At 41.3% G+C, this 27,211-nt stretch overlaps 1 protein-coding gene across 1 annotated transcript; it reads right to left on the bottom strand.

The window, feature by feature from the left end:
• Positions 1–167: 167 nt before the first annotated feature.
• LOC124479876 lies at positions 168–24,518 on the bottom strand. The gene is made up of 6 exons (XM_047038813.1): positions 24,354–24,518; positions 1,869–2,010; positions 1,565–1,743; positions 1,181–1,477; positions 773–919; positions 168–466 (listed from the first exon to the last, which is right to left on the bottom strand). Exons 2-6 carry the CDS (start codon positions 2,004–2,006, stop codon positions 457–459), a joined length of 771 nt encoding a protein of 256 aa, XP_046894769.1. The 5' UTR covers positions 2,007–2,010; positions 24,354–24,518; the 3' UTR covers positions 168–456.
• Between the last annotated feature and the right edge of the window lie 2,693 nt (positions 24,519–27,211).

Here is a 27,211-nt window from a genome sequence, read left to right as displayed (position 1 = left end):
ATGACCTTTTCATTATTACTTTTGGACCCGATTTAGGAACTTTTGTTTTCCTTACAATTGCAATGAGATTGTGGTCACTACAACCAATTGGCACAGATAAGCAATGTGAGCAAAGTTCTGGTTTATTTATAAACATGTGGTCAATACAGGAAACTGATTGAGTGCCATCCCTTTTTATACGTATTCTAGTCGGTTTATTAATTACCTGTGATAAATAGTCCATCAAAATATCCATCAATCATTAAAGTTGCATCATCAAATGTTGAGTCTAAATGAGTTTCGGACACAGCCAATATATGCAGGTTATTTGGTTGCAGTATATCTTCCACTCCGTTTGTTTGTAGTGATCCAGTGATCTAAATGTCTGCTGTTCACAAACCTCAGCCTAGGCACACACACAATTATTATAGTGGTTGAAATGCAGTATAAAATGTCCAATGATTGAGCTCCTGCACTTCATTTGATCCTAGAAGACAAGAAGATTATGGTTGGCTGTGCAGCATTTGGATGCTCCAATCGGTCTGAGAAAGGGATCGGGATGTATGGTTTTCCAAAAGACACAAACAGGAGAAAAAAATGGATGGCCCAAGTTGGCAGAAGGCACCTGACTGTCACAAGGAAATTCAATAATAGAAAACTGTGTGGTGTGAGTTTAAGTTGTCCTTATACATTTCACTTTGGATCAAGGACCAATGTGTTTACTGTAATATGTATATAATGAAATTGGGATTGACTATTATGAGTTTGTAATGCATGTGGAAATTAAACTCACGCCATTGTGCCAATATCATCGCAGGTGATCTCCCTCATTTTGAGGGAGACCAATTCACAAAAACGAAAAAAGGCCAACTGAAATTGAAGGCTGATGCTGTTCCCAGCATATTTCTGCATCGTCCTGAGCCCAAGAGGAGGAAGGGTCCTAGTGAGAGAACAACCAAAAAGCTTCCAATACATGTGTATTCAGTGGCCAGTGACCACACCTACTGTCACATGATGAACTTTGGTATGAACAATGTGAACTTAGAATGAATCTAACATTTATAATTGCACACCCTCCCCACCCCATAACACTAACAATGCCATGTCATCATTTCAGATACTGAGAGAAGTCAGAGAAGGGAAAGTGAGGGAAGTGAGGCTATTGAAGATTTAGGCTGTGAGGAAATTGAGAGGGGTATACCAGCAGCCAGTGAGCCAGTCCAGTGCCCCAGTGAGCCAGTAGCCAGTGTCCAAGTGAGCCAGGTTCCAGTGCCCCAGTGAGCTATGTTCCAGGTCCTTTGCACTGAAAGGACACTTGATCTCTACCATGCCACGCTCATGACAAGCACAGGTCACCACACCATCTGGTGATACACCAATCCATGGCAGATCTGGGTTGATGATGAGTCCTGATGCTGCAACGTTGAGGTCTACATAGAGATCTTGCATCGCCATCAGGTACGCCTCTCTTGCAGTGTCCTCTTTTTCTAGACCCCATCTGTTGAAAACAACACAAAAGTGAGTTATTTCGAACTTTTGTTGTGATAAAGTAGTGAAACTTGCTTCTTAAGCTGATATACTGTACCTGGTCGTTTCAGTCGAAAACTGAGAGGAGCGAGGATAGCATACTCTCTTAATCAGAGATGAAGATTTCTCTGTCCTGGCTGCATTATGGAACATCGATGCAGTAACTCTTCCTGCTCTCTGATCAAACCACACCCTTGACTTTCTCTGTTCCCTGGTCTTCTCACCAACTAACACACACTCAAAAAATTATTGAACTATCAAAACAAATGTATTTATCACAAATAAATAAAGCGATGCTTAATGAACTCTGTGATGTTAATATATTGGGACTTGTTTTAACGGGAGCCATTTAAATTTCTTACCAGCTCTGGTGTGAGATGCAGCACCTCAAAGATCTCGGCACCCTCCTCCAGCAGTGAGGGCAAATCCATTCCAAGCCAGGTGCTTGAATACAGTGTTGTCAGAGGAGTTGGCAGATGCCATTGTACAGTCTTGGGCATGTACCTGAGGGAATGGCCTTCAATGACTGACAGGATTGCACTTTTCTTAGGCTTTGTCTCTTGGTCTTCACTTTGGTGGAGCTGTTCACAGAGTAACTTGAACTCACCAGCAGATGGTCTCATGTGCTGCAAATGGTATTGAGATTCAACTTGCTCTTGATTTGCAAAGATGTTACACAACTCATTGTACTTGACTATTTTTGTACTTGGCTCTGTCCATGCGCATGGCTTCTCTGTGCATGTCTGTCCTTCTCTCTTATCAACCGCTGCCAAAACTGTGTGCATCAGTGCAGCAGCATGAGAACACACCTCTCCCAACCCTGCCATACATGTACAATGTGCCATTACCACTGTACCTTCTTCCTGCAACACTATCCATGGACATGTTGCTTTTGAGTTCAGAGCCTGGGAATGACTGACCTGTTAAGTGAAATGCAGCACGTTGATACAATCGTGAATAACTGCTGTGTCTTATCAAAGGTCAACTCTCCTGAGCAAGCTACAGTGCTAATAGCTAGCGAGCTGTTTAGCGCTTTACTAAAAGCTTTCTCTACACCTCGCTAGCCCACATTGGCACTCTTAACCAACACTAAAATAACACGGTTGATAATGCGTTTGAATTACTTACATGTCCTGTGATGACACACATGTGTTTTGTCTCCAGATGCCATATCTCGGTGTCGTTCACCCATCCTGCAACTGCATATTGATATGCATCTGTACTTTTGAAAGCCTTCAGGCTATCTCCGGTGTATGGGGATGGATTGTCTACAAGATCATTATATATGTCGGGAAAGGACAGTTGGGGCAGATGTTTCGCAGACTTTAAGGGACAAAATAAAGTTGACAGTAATAAATATGGATCGCAGCCATTAATCAATGTTTTTTCTAAATATCGTTGTGTTTCTGCTTCATTCAGATGTGCTATGTTCGTAGTCATGTTCGTTGGCTAACTATGAAAACTAACTAACTAACCACTACAATTAGACAATACAAGTTTTAAAAAGTCTAAATTTGAAGAACCTATCAATAGAAAACAATACTATTATTATATTTCTATTATTATTATATTATTACTATATATTAATATATATGACTAACTAGCTACTATTGGGTACAAATACAATGGGTTGAGTCTGACACAAAGATGGCGGCAGGCTTCACGGATGTTACGTCTTTGGTACCCATGAATAGACCTATAACTAGACCAAGCAAATTGGCTCTTTAAAGATGGTGTCCCTGTTCATTTTATGGAAAGTGCTCAGTGGCGCAATGAGGCAAGCATGAAACAGACCGCGCCATCTTTCCAGACAGACTCGTCTGGTCTCGTGCAGAACAGGGGCTCGCCTTGTACCTAGCTCCGAAACTCGAGCACACTTGTAACTGTATACGTCATACTTTGCGACATCTGGTCACGAGCGTGTGAGCTAAGGCATTTCAGAAGTCATAAAACTGGCAGAATGGGGTAGCCTACAAGTCTGGGCTGCGTTTCCCAAAAGCATCACAAGCCTAAGTTGATTGTAGAATCCATCCTACGATGGATCTTAGTTTTACGGCCCATTTCTCAAAGCCATCGTAGCTAAAGAGGCTCTTGAAAATGCTCGTAGATTAACGAGATCTCCAGAGCAGTCGTGGATCGTTAAGTGCATCTTAAGCAAAGAGACTCCAGTGGAGAAACCAGTAGGCCCTAAAAACAAGGCTACATGGATGAGTATAGATAATTCGAGATTAAAAAAAGATTTCTTTATTAGGGGCCAAGCAGCGAAGCTAATTGGTGGCCAAGCAGCGAAGCCACTTAAGTGTTTCTACCTTTTCTTATTAGGATTCCTTCGTAAGGAGGAAACCTGCTGTTATTGTTAGTTTTATTCTTTTTTGTTTAGGGTTCCTCCGGTAGGGTCAAAGTTTGACTTGTGTTTACACGCAACTTTTGAACTGTATGACCCATTTTCAAAAATGAGGAACCCATGGATTCCTTGGATCAAGACGAGTTCAACACACCCTATGACGTCAATTTCCAGTTGTTTTGATTTTCCGCAATTTCCGGTTTTATCAAAAACCATTGAAAACCTACTCCTCCTAAAATTTTTGTCAAATCTTCTTCAAATTTACCAGAGGTGATCTTCAGACCAAGCCTCAAAAGTTATCAAAAATAATTTTGATCCTCACAACCGTTTGTCCGGTATAGCCAATCAAATTCAGTAGAAAAGCCGCTAAACAGGAAGTGAAATCATATCTCAGCAAATCTTTGAGATATTAACACCAAACTTGGTATGATGACTCGGAACCCTCTTCTAAGGATACCCACACAATTTGGTGTCATGTGATCACTGGGTGTAGCCGCAGGAAGCAATAATGCGTTTTGGCCAATAACTGTTGATTTGTTTGCCTTTATTAGGCGATTCCTTTGTCTCATGATATCTTGGGACGTCCCGTGTGTCATTCATAATTCTTGATAATAGCCAAGTTGATGCGGCCGCCATTTTGAATTAATTAAAATTGTATTTTTCTCTACTCCTCCTACACATGTTGTCCAATCTTCACCAAATTTGGCAGAGATTATCTTCAGACCAAGCCTCACAAAAGTTATTTCATGATTTTTGATTTTAGGAAACCGTTTGCCCGGTACAGGCAATCAAAATGTGCCGTTAGGCCAGCAAACAGGAAGTTGGGTCGTATCTCAGCAAATCTTTGATGGATTCACACCAAACTTGCTGAGTGTACTCTTTACCCTCTTCTGAGGATGCCTACAAATGTTTTCTGGGTCATTTGACTGCTAATAACTGCTGGGGTTGAATTGCTCCACAGCGCGCACGCTCCAAATTCTCACAGACTCATCCTGCCCCTTAACACTAGACGCACAGGTAGTCACCCTACGCGCAAGCATGGCAAGACGCACACACATCCTTTCTGGAAATGGTGTGCTGACCAAGCCCCACCCTTGGTCTTTAGCTCCTGTTTCATTTCGCTTCCAATTGCAGCTCGCCGTTACGAATATAAATTATTTTTCAGCGGTTTTCATTGTTGTTTTCAACTGGAATCGCCTGATAGCCGTGTTGGAGGCAGCCACATTCCAAGTTCTATTTTTACACATTTTAAGCTAGAATCAATGATTGAGTTCGTGAAAGTACACTTCTCTTGAATTATGGTGAAGGTTTGAGCACTTTGAGACCTTTAGATTGTGAGTTTGAAGTGACGGAAAACCGAACTCGAAGAGTAGCTAGCTTTTTCCCTCTGTGTAATTAGTGAATAATTTAGCATCTCGGCGAATTCATCAAAAATGTAGAAGAGGGCAGCTTTTAAGAGAACAAGCGATTCCCCACAGAAATGTAGACTCAGAACTGTGATTTGGGTCGTGAAAGTCTATGCGCCAGGGAGACCGCATAGGCTTAGGCGGCAGCCATGTTTTGGTCGCGTCATGACTTTCGTTCATAAGTTCACCATTTTACAGTTTGGTCTACACCAAAGATGTCGAGGAGGGCCTTAAGGAGATGTGGGAATTGTGCTTTTAGCCAGATGTTCCGATTATTTTTGTGATTTGTGAAAAACTTGCAAGTGGAGTGAGACTGCGTCCCGGGGGTACATTGTTTTGACTTAGCCTCAGAGACAGACTCGGCTCGCTTACTGGTGTAAACAAAATTGCATTTCACTCAATTCTACTCCTAAAACGTCAGGGAGGGCTGAATTTGTAGACAGGAGCCTGCCGAAGATATAACCAGTACATAGGATCTTTCAAAATAAGCCTATTTTATTAGTCATTTGCCTGAGAAAGCGACCTACGTTAGCCAGGCTAGTTTCACTCGGTCAGCCTATTTAAAGGTCTCTGACATTCAGAATCACTGTTTACATGCAAAGGTCGAGCTGGTCTTTTGTCAGATGTGTATATATTGACCAGTTTAGAGCTAAATACTCTTGCTAGAGCCTGTGTTTTGGGTGACTTTGCATGGGTTTCCAACACATTTGGATTCAAGTTCAAGTAATGCCACTGCATTTCACAGTTAAAACTGAAGTCTGTATCAAGATACAGACTGTAGACGGAGAAAGCTTAATTTTTCACCACTGACATGGACCCTTTCTTCACTTTTACAGGTCATGCAGAGGCCTGCTCAAAAGACTGCAACAGAGCATGCTGAGAGCAACAACAGAGAATGCAACAGAGGATGCTAAGAGCAACACAGACCCCTTGCTGGACTACCCCTTTCTAGCTGGACAGCTTCATCCAGCTGGCCTGCCCTGCCTGCCTGTCCCTGCCCTGATATCTCAAAAGATCACTGAATTACAGCTGTTTAAACTTCAGACAAATCTTATAATGCTTGCCACAGAAGGAATAGCTGACTTTTCTATACAGTAACTGACCACATTGGTTCTCAACACTGAGAATATCTCAGTAGGCTAAGACAGTGCACTGCAAGGAGCAAGGTCGCAGGTTTAAATCCAGCTGCAGTCTTTTGGCTTGTCATAATTTTGATAATCTGTTTAGTTAAACAGGATGACATCATTCTGATATACCATGCGCAATTTCACCTTGAAATGTCAACCATTTCTTAACTTTTGTCCCAAAGCTGACCAAAGCTCATACTCAAATCACACAGTCGGAGCACTGCTAGATAATCAGGGTCAGCGCCCCTTGGGTACCCAGCATGCAGTGCGGTATGTCAAATAGGCAAAGACTTGTGGAAAATAGTTCGGTTACAACAGCCGTGCGAGGGATTTCAGTTGTTGTGTTTGTTTAGTTAGATGTTTGTAATGTTATTGTTTATCAGTTAATATAATCTTCTTGGTCACCCTGATTGTGCATGTTGTGTATTTTAATAGGACCAGAGAGTCGGCTGCAGGGCTGTCATAGGCGACTTATGCAAGGAGCTGAACATGGGCTCTGCCCTAGCCCGGTTGCCCACATGTATGTTGACTGAGATTCTGGAAAAGATCAACTCAAGAAGAGTTACAATATCTGCTATTTTACAACCATCTTGGGGAAAATGTGTCAATTGTGGGAGGCTTTGGTTTTGGACTACCCCTAAACCTCATGTTGCCGCCACAGCATTTCTGCCTTGGCATGACCTGTGCTAGGAGAGCGGGAAACAGCATGGATGGAAGTTGTGTGTGGGCAGATGTGTCTTTATATAGGGTGAAATGGAATAAGAAATTATATACAAAATGGCTGAAATTGCCTCAATATCTTTGTGTCAATAAATCAAATATAATTAGACTGATGGTTTTTCAAAGTTAATAGGGTTCAAGACGACATCACTCTGAAGTACCATAAACAATTTCACCTTGGTATGTCAATGTATGATTGAGTTCAATTGAATTGCTCCACTGCGCGCCCGCTCCAAATTCTCAGACTAATTCTGCCCCTTGAGACTAGGATGACCACCTGTCGAGCTTTGCTTTGTGTCGCACATAATTTTCATCCCTTATCCTGCACTTCACATATTGAAAATGCTGTGCGATAAAGCACAAAGCGGGACAGGTGGTCACCCTACTTGACACACGCAAATTCTTCACCGAGAAGGTCGAGGAGGGCAGCCTTTAGGAGTTGTGGGAATTGTGCTTTTAGCCAGATGCACCGATTATGCAAGCGCTCAGTATTCGCTCATTCGTCCAACCTAGATGAGGGGGGGAAGGGCGCTCATTTCGTCCAACCTAGTTGCAGGGGGGGGGAAAGGCACTAATTTCCTCCGACAGAGACGGAGTCCGTACATCATCACACTCTATTATTTATTTATTACAAACAAAAACAACTGCCTCATATGAAACAACACTTGAATTAAAAACAAAAGACTACGAGTTCGAGCGTTCCGATTGGCTGATGCGCAGTCATGCCATCCGCGTGGTGACCGACTCACAGCTCAATACGGATCCGTAATGCCCTCCGACGAAAATGTCAAAATGAGCAAAAGTGATCAGTCTGACTTTTACTATCCATATAACTTCGGTTTCGGCGTACCTCGTTAAAGCTCGGTCGATACGTTTCAGTTTGATATTTCCCGGCATGACCTCACTCTCAGTAAGTAGTTACCCTTCACTAGTCATCCTAGATCAAGAATCCTAGCAACGCCACCAGTGTAATTTTACAACAATAATTTTACAGCGCGAAACATAAAACTTGAACAACAAATCGAATTGGTTACCTGCAGAATGGGACATCTTATATATATACATATATAAGTAATTAGCATCGGCATGAATGTGGTCCGCTTAGACAAAATACACTCCACATCGAAAATTCCGTCAGACCAACGCAAATGCGCTTCAGGTCAAACGAAAATAGCAAATCAAATAGAAGTTAAACTACAATTCTGAATATCGCCAGAATGCGATTTATATGATGGCTTATATACAATACAACAACCAGACATTTAATTGACACGTGTAATACAAATATATAGTATAAAGTATACCTCGGTTGAAACGGTATCCAAATCTCTCCCGGTAGACACATTTCTACCGTCGCACGGTATATACCGTCATACCGCCCAGCCTTAATGGGAAAGGGTAATAGTAAACAGGCTAGGCCTGTTGAAGGTCCTAAACTGGACCAGATGAGGAAGAAATATGGTGAAGATAGCCTGGAGTGTTTGCATGTCTGGTCAGAAAAGTTTGGTTTTCCTGTAAATGGATCCTTTAGTACAAACCAGCTGAGTCAATTAAGAAAGAAACTGATGCAACAAGAAAGTGATTTAAGAGGAAAAAAGAAAGTGAATATGAAAGATTTAGAAATGGTTGAAAAACACAATAAATGTTTTGAGTTGTGGAACAAAGAGTCTGACCGTAGGGAGAGATCCAGACTACAGAAGGTATTGAAAACTGAACCAGACAAATGTCAGGATGAAGAGATAGGGAAATGTCCAGCATACATGCCGGCGCACACACACTCGCGCATGTCTTCTGCTTTGTACCCACAGTTGAGTGCCACGAGGCTGCGCTCGGACCTGGATTTCCTGCCCTCCAGCCCTCCTTCAGCTCCACGACCAGACCACACACAAAACCAACACCAATTCCTACTGCTGAGAGAGGGCCTTCTTCCGCCACAGAAAGAGGAACTCTTCTCCAACTAACCACACCCGATCCTGCCAGATGTATTGACAGGGGAAGTCAACTTCTGTTCAGGCAACTGACTTCACCACCCACAGCGGCATTTCTCGAACCAACAACACCGACCAGATTACACCCTGGGAAACCCATCTCTGTTCTGCCTTTCTGAATGGACTGTTACCAGAGATCGCTGCTGCTGTCAAACTCTCCTGTGTCTGTTATGAGGAAGCCCGCTTGGATGAACTACGACGACCCAGTAGACATAACCAAACTCAGTTGATGGCCAAGAAACAACAGAGAACCATCAAAGCCGAGAAGGAACTTCATCAAGCCACACTGACTCTTCTTCAGACCGCATCCCAGCGACATGGTGGCAGAGGCGGCTTCAACAAGAGGGGCAGGAGGGGAAAACGAGGGCGCGGTAGTGGAGACTACAAGGGTCGGCATTTCCACACAGACCCTGATACCTGCTTCAATTTTTGGGGAAAAGGACACTGGTCAAAGAACTGTCCTATCAAGACGGCGGAGAGGAATGACTTTTCCCACCAGAAGAACGGCTTTCATTCATCAGATTGACGAAGGGGGCAGGAGACGGGAGCTGGAGACGGCTTACTGCAATGAAGAAATGCTTGCTGATAATTTCGAGGGACAGCTAGTATCCAGATGTATTTCAATTTTATCAGAAAAATTTGAACCCCAACCCACTTGTCTTACTCACCTGAAGCATACAAGTTTTCCTCAGTTTACCATGAAGATAGCAGGACGCCCTAGTACAATTTTAGTAGATTCAGGTGCTACAAATTCAGTCATTAAAAGTACAGAGTTCCCCAGTTCGCCCAAGCTTAGTGGTCGTTTTGTTTATTCAATGGGCGCCTCAGGTCAGGTTGTTAAAGAAAATCTTATTGTACCCTTACCCTGCAACATTCCAAACGGAGACCCTTTGAAGCATTCTTTTTTGTCATCGAATTGTCCTATTAATCTGATGGGTAGAGATTTGATGTGTCGTTTGGGTATCTGTTTGTTGTCTACACCAGAGGGCATCAAGGTTACTGAATTATCAGAGGTTTTTTGTACTATGGCACTCTCAAGTCAGACAGATCTGCTGTATGCCTATCAGTGGAAAGTAACAGATCCTCCAGTGGGGGGGGGAGACTGTTAGAGATAGCCAGGTCACTTGTCTCTTCTGTTCATGTTGATTTTATGATGCTGGATGATTTGCATCATACTTCTCATTTTAGTATTGGAGCAGATACAGCTTATGAAACCGGCTGGTTTCATGCTGTAAAATCAGAGAGTTATCAGATTGTTAATGTGTATTATATGGATTTTTGTTGGTTTGCTGAAGTGTTGTTAAAACAAGATCAACAAAGTTTCTTTGATGTTTGTGATTCTACTTCTCATGTCTCATTGGTCAAGAGTTCCAACATGTCTTGGCGAGATTTAGACCCGTTTCTTGCTGAATGTTTGAAAGTCACTGACTGGGTCAATACAACCGACCCCGACGTTTCTTAATCATTAATCATTACTATGAATTGTTTCAAGAAGTCTTTCCTTGCTAATGTGCCTGTGGTCCGTCACGTACAAATAGTAAAGGATTCTGTTCACTTGCCTGTTCTGACAATGACACAGTCTGATTTTATCACCTGACCCAGCACTTGACTCAGTTCCTAAAACTTTGTGGGCCACTGGCAAGTATAATGTTGGTTTGTTCAAGAACTGTGAGCCAGTGGTTATCACTCCAAAGTCTGATTTCCGGCCTTGTCGAAAACAATATCCACTTAAACCTGAAGCTTTTGCCGGTATCAGACCTGTTTTTGAGTCTTTGCTTAATGCTGGAGTTATTGTGCGATGTGAGTCATCTTCTGTTAGATCCCCTTTAATTCCTGTTAAAAAGATTTGTGAAGTGGGCCTTCCTGTTGAGTGGCGCTTTGTTCAGGACTTGCTAGCTGTCAATGCTGCTTTGCAGCCACGTGCTCCACATGTGCCTAATCCTTAAACCATTCTATCACAAGTCCCACCCACAGCAAGATTCTATTCTGTTGTTGACTTGGCCAATGCCTTTTTCAGTGTTCCTGTTCATAAGGACAGCCAGTATTGGTTTGCATTCAACTTTGATGACAAAGCTTACACTTCCACCAGGTTAGGTCAGGGCTACTGTGAAAGTCCTACAATCTACAACGAGGCCATAAAGACCAGCCTTGCGACACTTGAACTTGAGACACTTTCTCCAGGAACAGTTTTGCTAACCTACGTCGATGACCTCCTGACCTGCTCGCCAACTGCTGACCAGTGCAGAAAAGACACCATCACCTTGCTTAAACATTTAGCCTCAGAAGGCCACAAAGCCAGTTTGTCAAAACTGCAGTTTGTTAATGAGTCTGTAACATTTTTGGGACGTGTTCACAGCTGAGGGCAAATCCCTCTCTCCCAAGAGAATAGCAGCAATTCAAAACATCCCAAAGCCAATTACAAAAAAGCAAGTTATGTCATTTCTTGGAATTTGTTCTTACTGTCGACAATTCATTAAAAATTATGCAATCCTGGAGGCCCCACTCAGTGCACTGATTCATGGCCAGGGCCCCTCCTCAAATGACAAAGTTACATGGACACCGGAAGCGTATTACAGTTTTTGTAAACTGAAACTAACCCTGCAGTCTTCACCCACTCTAGGTCTTCCAGATCCAACTCGGCCTTTCATTCAAGCTGTGCATGAGAAAAATGGGTGCATGACTTCTGTTCTCCTGCAAGAGCATGGGGGCGTGCAATGTCCGGTTGCTTACTTCCCTGCTAAACTTGACCCAGTTGTCAAGCACTTGCACAGCAGGACTGCGCTGACTCATCACAGTTCTAGAGTGTACGAAGTACGCTGCTCTGAACTGCACCGGCGAAATACATAATGCACATACATGTTCCAGAGAATACACCCATATGTGTTGTCACCGAGCAACCTTCGAGGGACAACGTTGGACCGCCGACCACCATGAAAACTTACTGCAATCGTTCCCGATTGGGTACCATGATGGGGCTGGCCTTGATCCTTACTTTGATCCTATCCCCACTCTTGTGGTATCTCACTTACCGTACAATATCTCAGATGGTGAGACTCCCAAGGGATCAGACTGATCAACGTGTGGCGATGTATGGCCCGACCAACATAACAGAAGGAGATTGTCCTGTGACACTCATGTCTCGCCAGAATTGAGACTGTTCTATATCTAAGAGTAGTGAAAAATGATTGCAATATTGCTTGTTCATACATACCCACCCGCCTTGACTAAAACCTTCCAGAACAACAGACGTACTGTACGTGGTGGGGAAGGATGGGGATGATAATGAGATTCATATAGTATTTTCCCCAGTTAGGATGGCTGACTCTGGCTGATGATTGTTAAGGCCATTGACAGATCTGTTAACACCCAGTTCCTCAATCTTGTGGCTACTGACCGCAACCCCACTCTCGCTCCTCTGCCGACTGACCTTTGTAGGCCCTGGGCAAGTCCATCTGACTTTGATTTTGGTTCTGATTCCAACTTCGATGATGCCTCGGTTATAGTCTAATTTGTTTTTGATCATGATTGTGTCACATTCTGATTTGTTGGAACGTTTACCTATTGTTGCTTGGACATTTTCCCCTTATGAATTACGATATTTGCATTTTGGCCCGTATGATAATGTTGATATTACATTACATACTGTATCCTCTGATGACACTTACATTTCTTTGTCTCCTGATTGCTCTGATTTTCCCCTTGTTTCCTACATTTTGTGTAGCACATCATCAGCCTAGAGTAAGTGCTCTTATTAGTTTATCACGACCAACTTTTATTTGGAATATGATTATAATAGGTGACTGTCCTTTTATTTCCATATATGTTGGACACCTTTGTGTTTTCTCTGCCCTTCCGGGTAGATGGTAAAAAAAATTCTGTATACTTTTCTGCTTGCTCAAAAACTCAGAAACGTCTATGTCTCGCAATTACAGCTTTTGCTTATTCTACTGGTTAATGATGATGTGTTTGCAACTGTAATAGGGCTAACACATTTGATGTATTCCATGAAGTTGTATTTTCTTTGTTTTATATCATTTTAATGTTGATCAAGGGTTTGATCAAAAGGGGGGAATTGTAATAGAAAATTACTGTTCTTTAAGATGTCAATAATATTCTTTGGCCTAGAACAATTATTGCTGAGGTTTTAACTTCTGTAAAAATAGCATAACCTTTAGGCCTAAGACAGTATTGCTTAAGTTTCCGTTTGCTGACAAACGTCTAACAAAATTTGACTGTTTAACCCTGGTTGTTTTGCCCATTCTCCCGGGGTTTTTGCTGACAAGGTCTCCTTCTGTTGTCTTAAGCTCTGTTTTTTAATATTGAGCATCTGTATCCAGTTCTGCAACCTATTTCTCTTTTGACTTTATGTTATTCAAGAGTTCCTCTTTTGATAGACATCAACTATTGAACTAATGATGTAACTGTCTGGAATTACTGTGTAAAAGAGTGTTCAGATCATGACACCTTTGGTGAGCCCTTCTACTCCAGACATCATTTATGATCCTGTTTTAGAACTGCTCCTCCTTGTTTGCAAAAATAAACAGATAAAGACAAATTCTTCTGACTTCAGACATTCAATCGTAGAAATTCCACCACAGGCCCCACAGAGTTAGCCTGGCTCTGCCCTCCTACGTACTTCCGCTCAATTTGGATTTTGCTTCTGTACTAGGTCTGGGAGTTTGACTTTGAAGTCGGTTTTCCTAAACAATTTTTTTGTAGGTCCAATCAGCGAACAGAGGGAGTGGCTGAAAACGATGACGTTAATGTCATGCACTAGTTTGAGTAGTTCAGTAATGGCGGCGGAGAAAGATGCGAGCGAAAATATTCTGCGGTAGTGGCAACGCTGCCGGATAACCATAAGTTAAAGCCGGAGCAAGAACATTCCTTGCTGAGATTTGTTGGTGGCCATGATGTTATGGCCCTCCTCCGCACAGGGTTTTTCAGCTACGGCAGCTAGCTCCGTTACAGTAGTGGTGAAGGAGTTGGCTAAGGCGAACGCTTGCGATTGGTTATGGCAGATCAGAGTGGTTCTGGGCAGATCAAATAGTTTTAAACTTCAACAGAGGACCCGCCTTCAAGGAAGTTAACGGTTTTCAATGGAGCGATCCCAGACCCTCTGTACAAATGAAATGTACGAGGGTCTGGTTAGGACCAGGCTACCACAGATTATCGTCACACGTGTGACTGAACATTCCAACCGACTATTTTCCGGTAGACAAAAACTATATGACAAACGCTATAGTATGGCTTCAAAATGTACAATTAGGAGGCTAATAAGTAACACTAGCAGGTAGTAGCATTGCTACGAGTATTATGCTAGGTTGCTAGGTAACTGAAGGTAACTAAAGCTAGCTAGCTTCCGTTTTGGAAAAAAGCGTCGGTAATATTTAGAACTTGCGCATCTAAAGGTTAAGCCTGTTATTGTATTAGTCTATAGTTCTTGCACATTTAAATTAAGTTAGCTTGTGATTTTCGTTGTTTGTATTTTTCACCTGCTAGCTAAATTGCACATGTTTGTTGATTCGATAGCAATTGCTGCCTTTGCTCACGTTTGTATTTTAAGTGCATTATTATGCTGAAGTAGTTTTAATTAATAAGTAGTGGGTTTATTGTTATTATTTGCTACAGAATGCTTAGCCTATCAAGATCAAATGAAGCAGAGATTATACATGCTTTCGAGTGGCCTACCTTAATCAATAAACTAGGCTAATGACAATTTACAATAAGTTGTTACGTCAATTATTAATTGGCAGCATTTATGCCATTCAGAACATACTTTATGAGTGGAAGGTGTCTTTAAGTAGCCTAACTGTATTACTTTAGGGGAAATAGGACAAAAATATGTCCAATATTACATTTGCTATTAGACTATTACATTAACCTGCTCAGAAATATAGGGTTTCGGGGGAAGGTGGGGGGGATGACACACACAGCATTACTTATAACTTCAGTTTAAAATAAGAATGAGTTAAATATATGTATCAACTTCATGGAAGTTTAAGGTATTCCATATAGTTTGTTCAATGTTATCTGACTCTCCAGATATGAATGAAAGGCAGAATTGTTTTTTTTAGAGTTGTCCACGCCTGCCTGCCTGCTATTTGGTTACATTGCCATTTGAAAAATAAAGATAATTTTGACAATGCAAATTGTGTGTTATTTGTATGTAACTTTTATGGTAAAAAGAAATGTCAGAAGGGACTATGGGGCATCCCCCCGGGCATCTTCACATGATCAAATCTGTCCCTCTTTGAAAAAAGTTTGGACACCCCTGAGGTAGATGTTTGTAATGTTATTGTTTGTTAGTTAATATAATCTTGTTGGTCACCCTGAGTGTGCATGTTGTGTAGTTTAATGGGACCAGAGAGTCGGCTGCTGTATTATTAGGGTTCCTCCGGTAGGAGGGAACCTATTGTTTTTGTTATTATTCTTATTATTTTTCTTCTCATTTACATTTACATTGAGTCATTTAGCAGACGCTCTTATCCAGAGCGACTTACAGTAAGTACAGGGACATTCCCCCCGAAGCAAGTAGGGTGAGGTGCCTTGCCCAAGGACACAACGTCATAAGGCACGGCAGGGAATCGAACTGGCAACCTTCTGATTACTAGGCCGACTCCCTCACCGCTCAGCCATCTGACTCCCTATATCTTCTCCGTTAAATGGCTCAATAGCTCAAAAAGTGCTGGACCGGATTTTTTCCAATTTGGCCAATGATTCAACAGGTCACTCATTACTCCCAGACAGCTAATGGCCCATGTACGTCCATAGGTGACGCTATAAAACACGCCCAAAGTCTACGTGATTTCCCCAGCGCCCCATTACTCTATAATGCCTGAAAATTGGTATTCATGCCTTATTTTTCATGGGGAACAAAAAAGCTTCAAGAACCCATAAAGTCCGCCATGATAGATTTTGCTGTACAGTCCAAATTTGGTACAACCTTCAAAACCCTTCTACTCATAAACCATAGATCCAATCGACTTGAAATTTGTTCTAAATGTGTACAATACATGTCTTTACATGGGTGACATGGAATAAGAAATGCAATACAAAATGGCTGAAAGAAGTGTATTTATGTAAATGTACACATTGCCACCTTGAATTTCATTCGTCATTTGCCTGAGAAAGCGACTCCGTTAGCCAGGCTAGTTTCACTCGGTCAGCCTATTTAAAGGTCTCTGACATTCAGAATCACTGTTTACATGCAAAGGTCGAGCTGGTCTTTTGTCAGATTTGTATATATTGACCAGTTTGGCGCTAAATACTCCGGCCAGAGCCTGGAAACGAACCAAATGTTTTGAGTGACTTTGCATGGCCGGGTCTCCATCAGGTCACCACATTTGGATTCAAGTTAAAGTAATGCCACTGCATTTCACAGTCAAAACTGTAGTTTATGTCAAGTAGAGATGTAAAAAGCTTCATTTTTCACAACTGACATGGATCCTTTCTTCACTTTACAGGTCTGGAGGGTCATGCAGAGGCCTGCTCAACAGAGTTCAACAGAGGATGCTGAACTACCTGAACTTGCTGGACTACCCCCTTCCAGCTGGACAGCTTCTCTTCAGCCCTGACCCCAGGACAGCTTCATCCAGCTGGCCTGCCCTGACTGCCTGCATGCAGAATGGAGGTCTATGGAGCTATACCCCTCAAAATCCACTTTTCTCAGGATATAATTTTTTGTCTGTAATTTGAATTCTGAAATCAAAAGGGAGGCCAAAAAATACACTCCACTTGGTGTTACAATTTTTTTTAAGTCGCCTTTCTGTTCTAAAAAGACTTTGAAAATGGCATTGACGTCATACACATCGTACGACCAGAGCTACTGCTTGACGGCAAGCTCTGGTTACTTCCACTTTACTCTCGAGGCATCGACAACACAGCTGACAGGTTAGGCTCTCCCTGTCAATACACATGCTAGAAAGAGTTTTGGCTTGCTAATGTTGTTGCTAATGTTGCTAATTGTTACGTTCCAGGACCCCTCCCTGTTTGTACTGCTTGTTTGCCCTCTGTCCTGTCCATGTCTGTTCTCCAAGGGTTCCAGGTCCTGCCCTCCTGTGGTCCAATCCGTGGTAGCCAATCGGAGGCACTCAATTACCTTCAATTACACATCTGCTCCTGCCCCGCCCGGTTTTCCTTTGCTATTTAAGTTCCTTCGTTCTCTCCTGTTGGGAGGAGGGTTTGTCTGTTGTTGCCATTAAGTCCTTGACTGGGTGATGTATGGTTTAAATGGTCTGTGTATACCCAGTGTTGTGCCGTTTGTTTAAACCCTGGGGGGGATTCCTGTGGGCTTACATTCTACCCGTAGGATGACTTTGTCTATACACCCTAGGTAAGACCCTGGGCGGACCACCGCCTGTATTGTTTTGTTTAGGGCACCTTACTTGTGTGCCAGATATGTTTGTATTGGGGGCGGTTGACAGGCTAGGGGTGGGGAGGTTGCCTATTTGATTTCTTTGCTTTGGTCCCGCTCAGCCCCTTTCTCCCAGCCCCCTTGTTTGGTCTTTGTCGTGCCCTGTGATTCCTGTTCTTTACATTGGTATGTGTGAGGAGAAAATAAACTCCCTATATTTTCCGTTACCCCGGCTGTTCTGTGTCGCTTTCCTTATTGCCCACGCTCCTCAAACCTGGTTCCGCGGTTAGTAGTTGCCGCGGGTTACGTTACCCTGCCTTCCAGAGGGATTCGTAACACTAAAGCTCTGACATTCTGGTTCTGCTTCGGATGCCATCAAGCGGGATCTCTGGTCGTAGTCAGTCCTTCACTAACCAATCAACATTCGTTAGCAGAATGCTAGCGTGTTATGGGCAACAACAACTTACCCTGTAAGAAATTGAAAGGACATAAGTACTCGTTCATTCAACTTTTGACCTGTAATCCATGTTGAACATGCAAAAACTATAATCAAATCTGAGATTTATCAACGACAATCAGGCGAAAGAGACACATTTAGCCGTTTAGCTCCATAGACACATTCATTTTGCACTCGACCACGATCACCCCCCGTTGGATTCTGGTGGAACTGCAACAAAATTCGGGACAATGGGGCTTAATAGGGAGTGGGCAGGCTCTCCTTAAACAGGCTCTGATAAAGTACTGTACGCCTTTTTACATTTACTAGGGAGGACAAACGTTCTACTCTCAATGTAATCACAATGGAGAGTTCCAAGCGTCAACAAATGCCAAACTGAACTTATTGCTCATTTAACATTGTGATAAAAAACACAATTGTGATATTAAATGTACAATACGATGTACGCTGATATTATCAGTACATTTACTTTCAAAAACAGTAGTCAATTTTCGTTTGATGACTGAGTCGTTAGCGTAATTAGCCTCTGTTGAACGACATATACGATAGCGGTCTGTGATACATCCGTTTTCAATCGTTAAAATAATAAACATGCCTCACATATCGATGAAGCTTTTATGATTTATTATGACATTATATTACTAGTAAACAATTCATGGGTACAATTTTCCTTATATACCTGTGGTTTTAAACCAGTGTAGCTTACTGTAATGCTGTACGCGACGCGGTTTAGAAAAATCTGAATTCCCAGATTAGTTTTTCAATTGGTAAATCAACCTGTCACTCAAATTAGAGCCAATCCCTGTGTGAATACCATCCTGTATGTGGCACAGAGGTTTTCCCATTTTAAGAGGTCTGTAAATGGCTGAGAGTACTTTGAGCCATTGCCTACTAACCTGAACTTCAATGCCACAGCCTCAATTTGATGTCATTGTGTTCATGAAGGTCTCCTCTACAGGACTGAAAACCGCGAACATTTCCCAGCTGGGGGATTTTTTTTATAATCGAGCTTATGTCCTAGGAGTGCCCCTGTTTTAGGGCTACATTTTGAGTGCTAATAAACTCCCCATCGCTATACACAGTCAGTTAGCTTTCCACGAGCATTCCTCTTCCTGCTTCACTACCAAAATATGGACAGATGTGTCTTTTTTTTCGCTCATTTAATCGGATCGCCCTTAAAATCGGTTAACATATAGTGGAAACGTACATCTACTAATCTGTGGTCTCAAATATACATGAACATTTTTTTATTCCAGCGCGTTCAAACAGTCCCCTCAGTAAAGGTTGGCTAGCAAGTTACAGCATCCTGGCCCTGTGACAGGTGGGGGGAGGGGCGCAAAGGGCACAACTCAGCCTAATTTATACTTATTTCGCCGCCACTTTTGAAATGGTCGCCGACGAAAAAAAAAGAAGTGTCGCCCAGGCTGCTGCATTTCTACTTCGGCAAACAGTCGCCTGTGCTCAAGGTTCGCGAGACGTAAACATAATCATTTTACCATTACATTCATAGCCATGGTTACATTGTTTACGTTTTGTAGCTTAGGTGATCGATCAGAGAAAATGGCTGTAGCTAATTTTGAGAGGCATTATAAAGGTGTGGATATGTTCTAACTTGCTCTGCCAATCTCTCCTTTATTCCTTCCATCTTAAACAGCTGTTGAGCGTTCACTGAAAATTGAAAACAATGCAGTCAACGACGCGTGCCGTCTATCTAGCCAATCACACTTGCGCGACACTATGTGACGACATCAGCGCCAGTAGAAATTTCTCCTGGTAGGCGACACTTTCAAGTGACGGTTAAAAGTGTCGCCCGTGACGCCGTTTCTGTCGGCGACCTTTTCAAAAGTGTCTGCAACTTAAGTATAAATTGGGCTTTAATAGTAGTATTTTGTTCCCAACTCATTCATTTGTAGCAGATAAACATCTAAAAACATGCAAGCTAGTAGGCCCAAAAACTAGGATTGAGCAAATGCCAGTGTGAATACCGTCCAGAATGTGGCACTGGCGTTTTAACAGTTAGACGTATGTAATTAGCCGAGTAGTCTTTACACCCTTGGCTACTAACCTGAACTTTAATGCCACAACCTTTACTTGATGTCAATCTGTTCAGGAAAATTTCATCTACAGGACTGTGAAACCGCTAACATTTTCCAGTTGGGACTTTTGAGATATTTGAGTTTAAGTCCGATGAGTGCCTGCACCCATTCACTGCAACGAAATAGCTTAATGGAACTCGACTCGGAATCTGAGCTTCAGGGACGCTGCTATCAGTGCTAACTAGCTGGTCTAGCTACTGAAACGTTGGACGGAAGCTCTGGTCTAGCCATTAGTTGCTAACTAGATATCCACTTATTTAATTTTAGCGTCGTAGCCACGTAATTACATGACCTGGTCTTGGCTTCTTAAAACGACGTTTTCCACGGATGCACAGTTAATGGAGATATCCAAATCAACATAAGCTAAGTTTAACAACAGCCTAATGTTACTGTAGTCTATCCGAGTCCCAAGTCACTCGTAACTAGTTTACAGCACATGTAGGCTAGCTAACTAGCTAGCTAGCATATACCAAGTGCCTACGAAACATTTATGATTGATTTGGAATGTTTAGGCCTGATGTTTAAATTAAATATTATTGTATTGAAAGTGTCCCATTGTCATTGTTAGTTTAAAGGCAACTTTTATAAAATGAGCATTGAGAATGAATGAAATGGTACAAGATCTAGCTAGGCTAACAAACGTGAAGTTCACAATGTTGTTTGTCCGTTGCATAACAACAACCACACGTACGGGACTATTTTCTCTCGGCTACTGAAATGCGATACACGTTTGTTGGCTATAATTATTTTGTGCTGAAAGGCAGCTTACTATTTATTAATTATTTATAATTTCGCTGGTAACCGTATTATAAAAGCAATAAGGTACGAGAGGCAGTACGGGTTCCAGGATGTTGTTAGGAACCCGTACATTTTTGACGATAATGTACTGCCTCTCCTACCTTATTGCTTAAAAATAATCTTGTTGGTCACCCTGAGAGTGCATGTTGTGTGGTTTTATCGGAAGTGAGTGTCGGCCGTAGTAAGGTAATACTTGCAAAGAACTTAGATCATGGGTTGTGTGACACACAACTTGTGTCATAGAATTATTGCCTTTGAGGTTATTCGTGATTGTAATTTGACTGTGGTTCTGGATTGCGGTCTTCAAGCCATCTTTGAGAAATTCTCGAAACAGTGTTGCGATCAATGTGTTTTGATTGTGGGAGGCAAATTTTAGTCGACATCTAAACCTCATGCGTCCGCTGCAGCATTTCTGCTTTGGCGTGACTTGCTCTGGGAGGGAGTAAAACGGCATGGATTGGGATAGTGTGCGGGCAGGTGTGTTTTTATATAGGGTGAAATGAAATGAGAAATGTAATACAAAATGTCTGAAAGGGGTGTATTTATGTAAACGTCCACATTGCCTCAATATCTTTGAGTCAATAAATCAAATATCATTTTGACTGATGGTTTTCAAACCTTATTGGGTTCAAGATGACATCACTCTGAAGTACCATCAACAATTTCACCTTGGTATGTCAAAATATGATTGAATTTGAGTAGTTTAAACTTTGGCTGAATCTAACAACTCTTACCACAGAAGAAACAGCTTACTTTTTTATAGAGTAACTGAACATGACAATATTCAACACTGAGAATAGCTCAATGGACTGGGACAGTGACCGGCAAAGTATAAGGTTGTAGGTTTGAATCCAGCAGCAGTTTTTTAGCCTGTCTTAAATTTGAATATCTGTTTAGTTAAACAGGATGACATCATTATGAAATACCATGCGCAATTCCACTTTGAAATGTCAACCGTTTCTTAACCTTTGTCCCAAAGCTGACCAAAGCTAATACTCTGCCCTTTCTACTCATACATTTTCAACAGTTGGTGTGTAGCAGAGAGGATGGAGAGGCTGCCTTGTAACCTTATGCTCATGAGTTCAAATCCCCATTCAGCCTATTGTAGTTGGCCCTACATGAAGTAGTTTTGCTCTTTTGTCGTCCAACTCTTGACCTTCTACAATGTACTTTTTTATAATATTTTGCCATTTTGCGGAGGTACCCGCATCGCTGCTTGCAGCTATATTCACTAGTTATTTTTGCAAGCAGCTAAACATGAGCTCTGCCCTAGCCCAGTTGCCCACATGACTATTGTTAATTGTGCATTGACTGAGATTCTGGAAAGAGATCAAGAGTTTCAAAATCAGTTTTCAAGCCATCTTTGGGAAAGTTTGAAAACAGTGTCGCGGTTAAAATGTGTCGATTGAGGGAGGTATGTTTTTGGGCTACTTCTAAAGCTCATGCATCCGCCACATTTCTGCTTTGGCGTGACCTGCGCTGGGAGAGAGGGAAACAGTATGGATGGGGATAGTATGTAATTCCTGCTCTCTTCTCTCTGTCCCCCCTCCACACCTCCCCTGTGTTGTGGGGGGTTTGAGCTGTCAGCATCTGCCTGGTCACCGGTCTGCCAACGTTGGATCTAGTCGCCAGTGGACATCAGTCTGTGACAGTCTGCCAAAGCTGGATCTAGTTCCCAAGAGGACATCGGTCTCCCTGACGGACAACAGCGAGTTCCTGGTCCCTTCCCCTCCTGTCCATCCACCTGCCTGTTATGCAGCCCCAATCACACGCCCCTAAGCCCTGTGGCTACCAATGCTAAAACTGACATTTACCAAACTGACCCAAGTTGAACACTGGATTTATGCGTTTCAACACCCACGGACACTTTTCTTGATGTACGACTATGTTAAGCCATTGTTCTGCACCTCTCTTTCACCAACCGTCTCTGGAGGAGGGGATCCCTCACTGAATTGCTCCTCCAAAGATTTCTTAAATTTGTTCTCCTTGAGTGAGTTTTGTGAGTGGGCGTATGAGAAGCCCTCTGTGACGTTGCTTATAAAAAGGGCTATACAAATATGTTTGATTTGATTAGACCCAGGCAACAGACGGGATACACCACAGACTGGGAGGCTCCAGTGTCTCAATATACAAACAGGTACTTGCATCTCAAAATAAACAGTGAGTGAGACGGTACCGTAGAAAAGGTACAGGGGACTGTTCAGCCGCAGCCGATAAGATCTTTACCAGCCCCACAGGTTTTTGAGTCACGGACAGGCATTGTGGAGTCAGCAAAAACATGTCCTTTTCAGTTACAATAGAAGCATTCCCACTCCTCATTGGATAGTAGCACAGGAGACATTGTGGGGCGTTTATGCGTAGGGGCAGTCGAGAGTAGAGCACACCCTAGACTCAGTATGGGGTAGGTTAAACACAGTTTTATGGGTCAGAACAAACCTGTCTACCAGCGCGGCAGCTTGAGCTAAGGTACTTTCGTTTTCATTCCAACAGACAACCAACCAGTTAGGCAAACTTTTTGGTAACCCTTCCTTTTACAGTCCCTTAAGTACTAGGTATTTACGTAGAAAATAAAGGTTATGTTTTGTGTATTATTGGGTATTACCGATTGGTACCAAGGTGGTAAATACAGAGATAATTCGAAGTATTTACCCATTAACTAAATACTAATGTGCTGGTTATTACTGGGTAATTTTCACTGGTCATAATTAGGTAAAGACAAAAAACAAAACTTAGTATTTACCTGGAAATTTATAAATATTACTATTTAAATACCGCTGGTAGTACGTTGGTAACTACAGGAGATACATATGGTAAATTATAATGTGTTATTGGTTAAATACCACTGCTACTTAGTAGGTAGAGACGGCCAAGCTCCAGCAGAATTATTAAGAAAAAAGCTCTACTATTACCGTGCAGTTACCTAAGGTTTATGTCGGTAACAGTCCACGTCTAATTAGAAAATAAGATCGTTCTTTCCAATAAAATATATTTTCAGATACATTTATCGATGATGGCCATACTCATTTACTTGGCTGGTAACAACCTCTGCAGGAAAAGTTTTCCTCTACTATCATGGCAAATCTTCTTGGATACTGGGTAAGTTCTTGCGCATGTTTGGACCATTTACTCGGTAAGTAAGCTGTACTGTAAAAGGAAACTGTGTTTGTTCCCATGGTGTTACCAGGCTCTTACCATATCCTTTGTAAGCGAATATTACTTTGTCAACGGTACTCTAATTATGAACTTGTAATATACATTTCACAGTGATACCAGGTTACACATGGCTATTTACTCAGTAAGTAAGCTAAAACTGTACTGTAAAAGGAAGCTGTGTTTGTTTCCATGGTATACCATGAGGAACACAGAGGTTATATTTAAACAAACTTACTCAATGTTTAAAATATATATTCACACAAACTTGTATTTTTTGGGGGGCAATGTCACTAATAAAAACATGAAACATTACCCTGTACATGTTTACATTATTTTAAATGAAAGCATCCTTCATATACTGCAGGATCGACTTAAGAAGTCCCGCTCTTCCTTTTTGTGACTTACCTAATAATGCCAGTTTGCTCACGCACCGGTTAAACAGAACCAACCAACTGTCAAAACTCACTGGTGGGGACAGAAACTTCTGGAGAAAAAAACCCCGGAAGTTGCATATATTATTTGGCAGGTGATTGGATGAACCATATGGAAGCAAATTGTGACCAAAATTCAAATGAAAATGCATTTCCAGAAATGCATTTTCATTTTAAGAATGTGGCTGCATTATTTGACTCATAAATGAAATTAGTAATCAAACATCCTATTTGCATTTTAACTTTCTTCTTTAAGACTGTTTATCTTTCACTTAATTAAAATGAAAACGGAAAAAGACATTTGAAATTTAATTTTCATAATATGCCCCAGGAAATAGATACCAAAATTCAATTTGAAATGTAAAATTTTAAAAAGAATTTCCAGAAATGTATTTTCATTTTAAGAACGTGGCTACAAAATCGTGACCACAATTCAAATTCAAATGCATTTCCAGAAATGATTTTCATTTTCAAGAACTTGGCTGCAAAATCGTGACCACAATTCAAATGACAATGCATTTCCAGAAATGCATTTTCATTTTAAGAATGTGGCTGCATTATTTGACTCATAAATAAAATTTGTAATCAATCATCCTATTTGCATTTGCATTTTCTTCCTCAACACTATGGAAGCAAATCGTGACCAAAATTCAAATGAAAATGCATTTCCAGAAATGCATTTTCATTTCAAGAATGTGGCTAAATTATTTGACTCATAAATGAAATTAGTAATCAATCATTCTATTTGCATTTTAATTTTCTTCTTTAAGACTGCTCATTCTTTCACTTAATTAAAATGAAAACGAAAGACATTTGAAATTTAATTTTCAAAATATGCCCCAGCAAATAGATACCAAAATTCAATTTGAAATGTAAAATTTGAAAATGAAAACGCATTTCCAGAAATGCATTTTCATTTTCAAGAACATGGCTGCAAAATCGTGACCACAATTCAAATTCAAATGCATTTCTGGAAATGCATTTTCATTTTCAGAACGAGGCTGCAAAATCGTGACTACAATTCAAATTTGAATGCATTTCCAGAAATGCATTTTCATTTTAAGAATGTGGCTGCATTATTTGACTCATAAATAAAATTAGTAATCAATCATCCTATTTGCATTTTCTTCCTCAAGACTGCACATGTTATGCCATAATCAAAAATGAAAACAGAGCGGACATTGCATTTACATTTTCATGTTCTGCCCGCAAAGAACTGCCCATAATTCGAAAACGAAAATGCATTCTGAGCGGCGCAGCAGAGTGACGTCAGTAGCCGCTCTTCTTCAGCTCCCTGCTGACCGAGCTACCCATCTTGTTCGGTAGGGGCGGTGTGCACATACGCATTGCATTACATGGCAAATGTGCCGGGAAATTGATTGAATTGCCGGGTCTTTAGAGGACGCATCACAGATCATGAAAATGCATTTCTGGAAATTCATTTTCAAAATTTACATTTCCAATTGAATTTTGGTATCTATTTGCTGGGGCATATTTTGAAAATTAAATTTCAAATGTCTTTTTCGTTTTCATTTTAATTAAGGGAAAGAATGAGCAGTCTCAAAGAAGAAAATTAAAATGCAAATAGGATGATTGATTACTAATTTCATTTATGAGTCAAATAATGCAGCCACATTCTTAAAATGAAAATGCATTTCTGGAAATGCATTTTCATTTGAATTTTGGTCACAATTTGCTTCCATAGAACCACCCGTGTATTACCGTCCATTAGCTGCCAGTAGAACGATGATTGTTCCAGAACAGTTTGAGGCCAAAGGGATGCTAGCCATTTTTAAATGTTGCCGTTCTTCTTTGAAAAGTAATTAAGCATGCGCGTTATCTGATATATTAATACAATCTAACATCTGTTTTTTGTAGTATGACATTTTCACAAATATTAAGATTGAGGACGGCTCAAGGTGGTAAACGTTTGATAAGATGGCTCTGGAGGGAGAGGCTGTTGGCAAGAAAAAAACACTGCCCAGTGTGCAACAACAGAATTAAATTCAAAAGAACCAAAGATGGATATATGTGGTACGAGACAGCATCCTTGGCTACCACAAAAGATACACTCAGATCAACGTGCCAATCGATTATTCAGTATTATAACATATTACTTAAAATAGGTAGAATCTGTAAAATTGCTATATGAAATGCACAGTTGATGGTTTGTTGTCAGTTAAGGTAATGTTTGATCAGTGTGTTATTACAATCAGATTGGATTTATTAATAATGTGATTCAGTGTGTTTAGTATGTTGTCTTAGTTTGTTGATAATGTGATTCAGTGTGTTTAGTATGTTGTCTTAGTTTGTCTCAGGGTTTGAGAAAGACACAGGTGGACATGATAGGGGATGGAGTATGTGGGAGCAGCAAATCACTGACCAGGGTGACTACACTTTTGAGAAAAATCTGTGGTGAAGCAGTCAAGCGACTTGAGAGAAGACAGCAAATGCGGATTGGAGAGAGGACAGCTTTGGTTGTAATAGACGAGAGCAAATTCAGACACAAAAGAAAGTTAAGGTCTTAGTTTGTAAATTAAATTGTAATTTCTGTTTTATGTAATACAGCACATCAGTATAAGTACTGTAGTACAAATACAGGCAACAGGTATTATTATAAGTGGCTTGAGGAGATAGTCAACCTGGCGAAGACATTCATGGGTCTTCGGAATGGTAAAAGTCAATAAGTCCTGCAGACATCCTGTCTTGAAACTTGTAAATACACGCTCCAGGAGGCGACTGCTCCCAATATATCAGAAAATATGTTAGACATGGTAGTGAAGTGATTAGTGATTACTGGGCTGCCGACAACAGATTGTCACATGATGGTTA

Source organism: Hypomesus transpacificus, chromosome 17 (assembly GCF_021917145.1).
Source record: "Hypomesus transpacificus isolate Combined female chromosome 17, fHypTra1, whole genome shotgun sequence".
NCBI lineage: Eukaryota > Metazoa > Chordata > Actinopteri > Osmeriformes > Osmeridae > Hypomesus > Hypomesus transpacificus.
This window is presented reverse-complemented; position numbering and strand designations above follow the sequence as displayed.

What these genes read in the sequence shown, in the direction of transcription:
- LOC124479876 (XM_047038813.1), bottom strand. Translation starts at nt 2,006, where the DNA reads ATGCCCAAGACTGTACAATGGCATCTGCCAACTCCTCTGACAACACTG. An exon ending in TGCATCTCACACCAGAGCTG is followed by an intron (nt 1,744 to 1,868) that starts GTAAGAAATTTA and finishes TAATTTTTTGAG; the next exon opens with TGTGTGTTAGTTGGTGAGAA. An exon ending in TTTTCGACTGAAACGACCAG is followed by an intron (nt 1,478 to 1,564) that starts GTACAGTATATC and finishes TGTTTTCAACAG; the next exon opens with ATGGGGTCTAGAAAAAGAGG.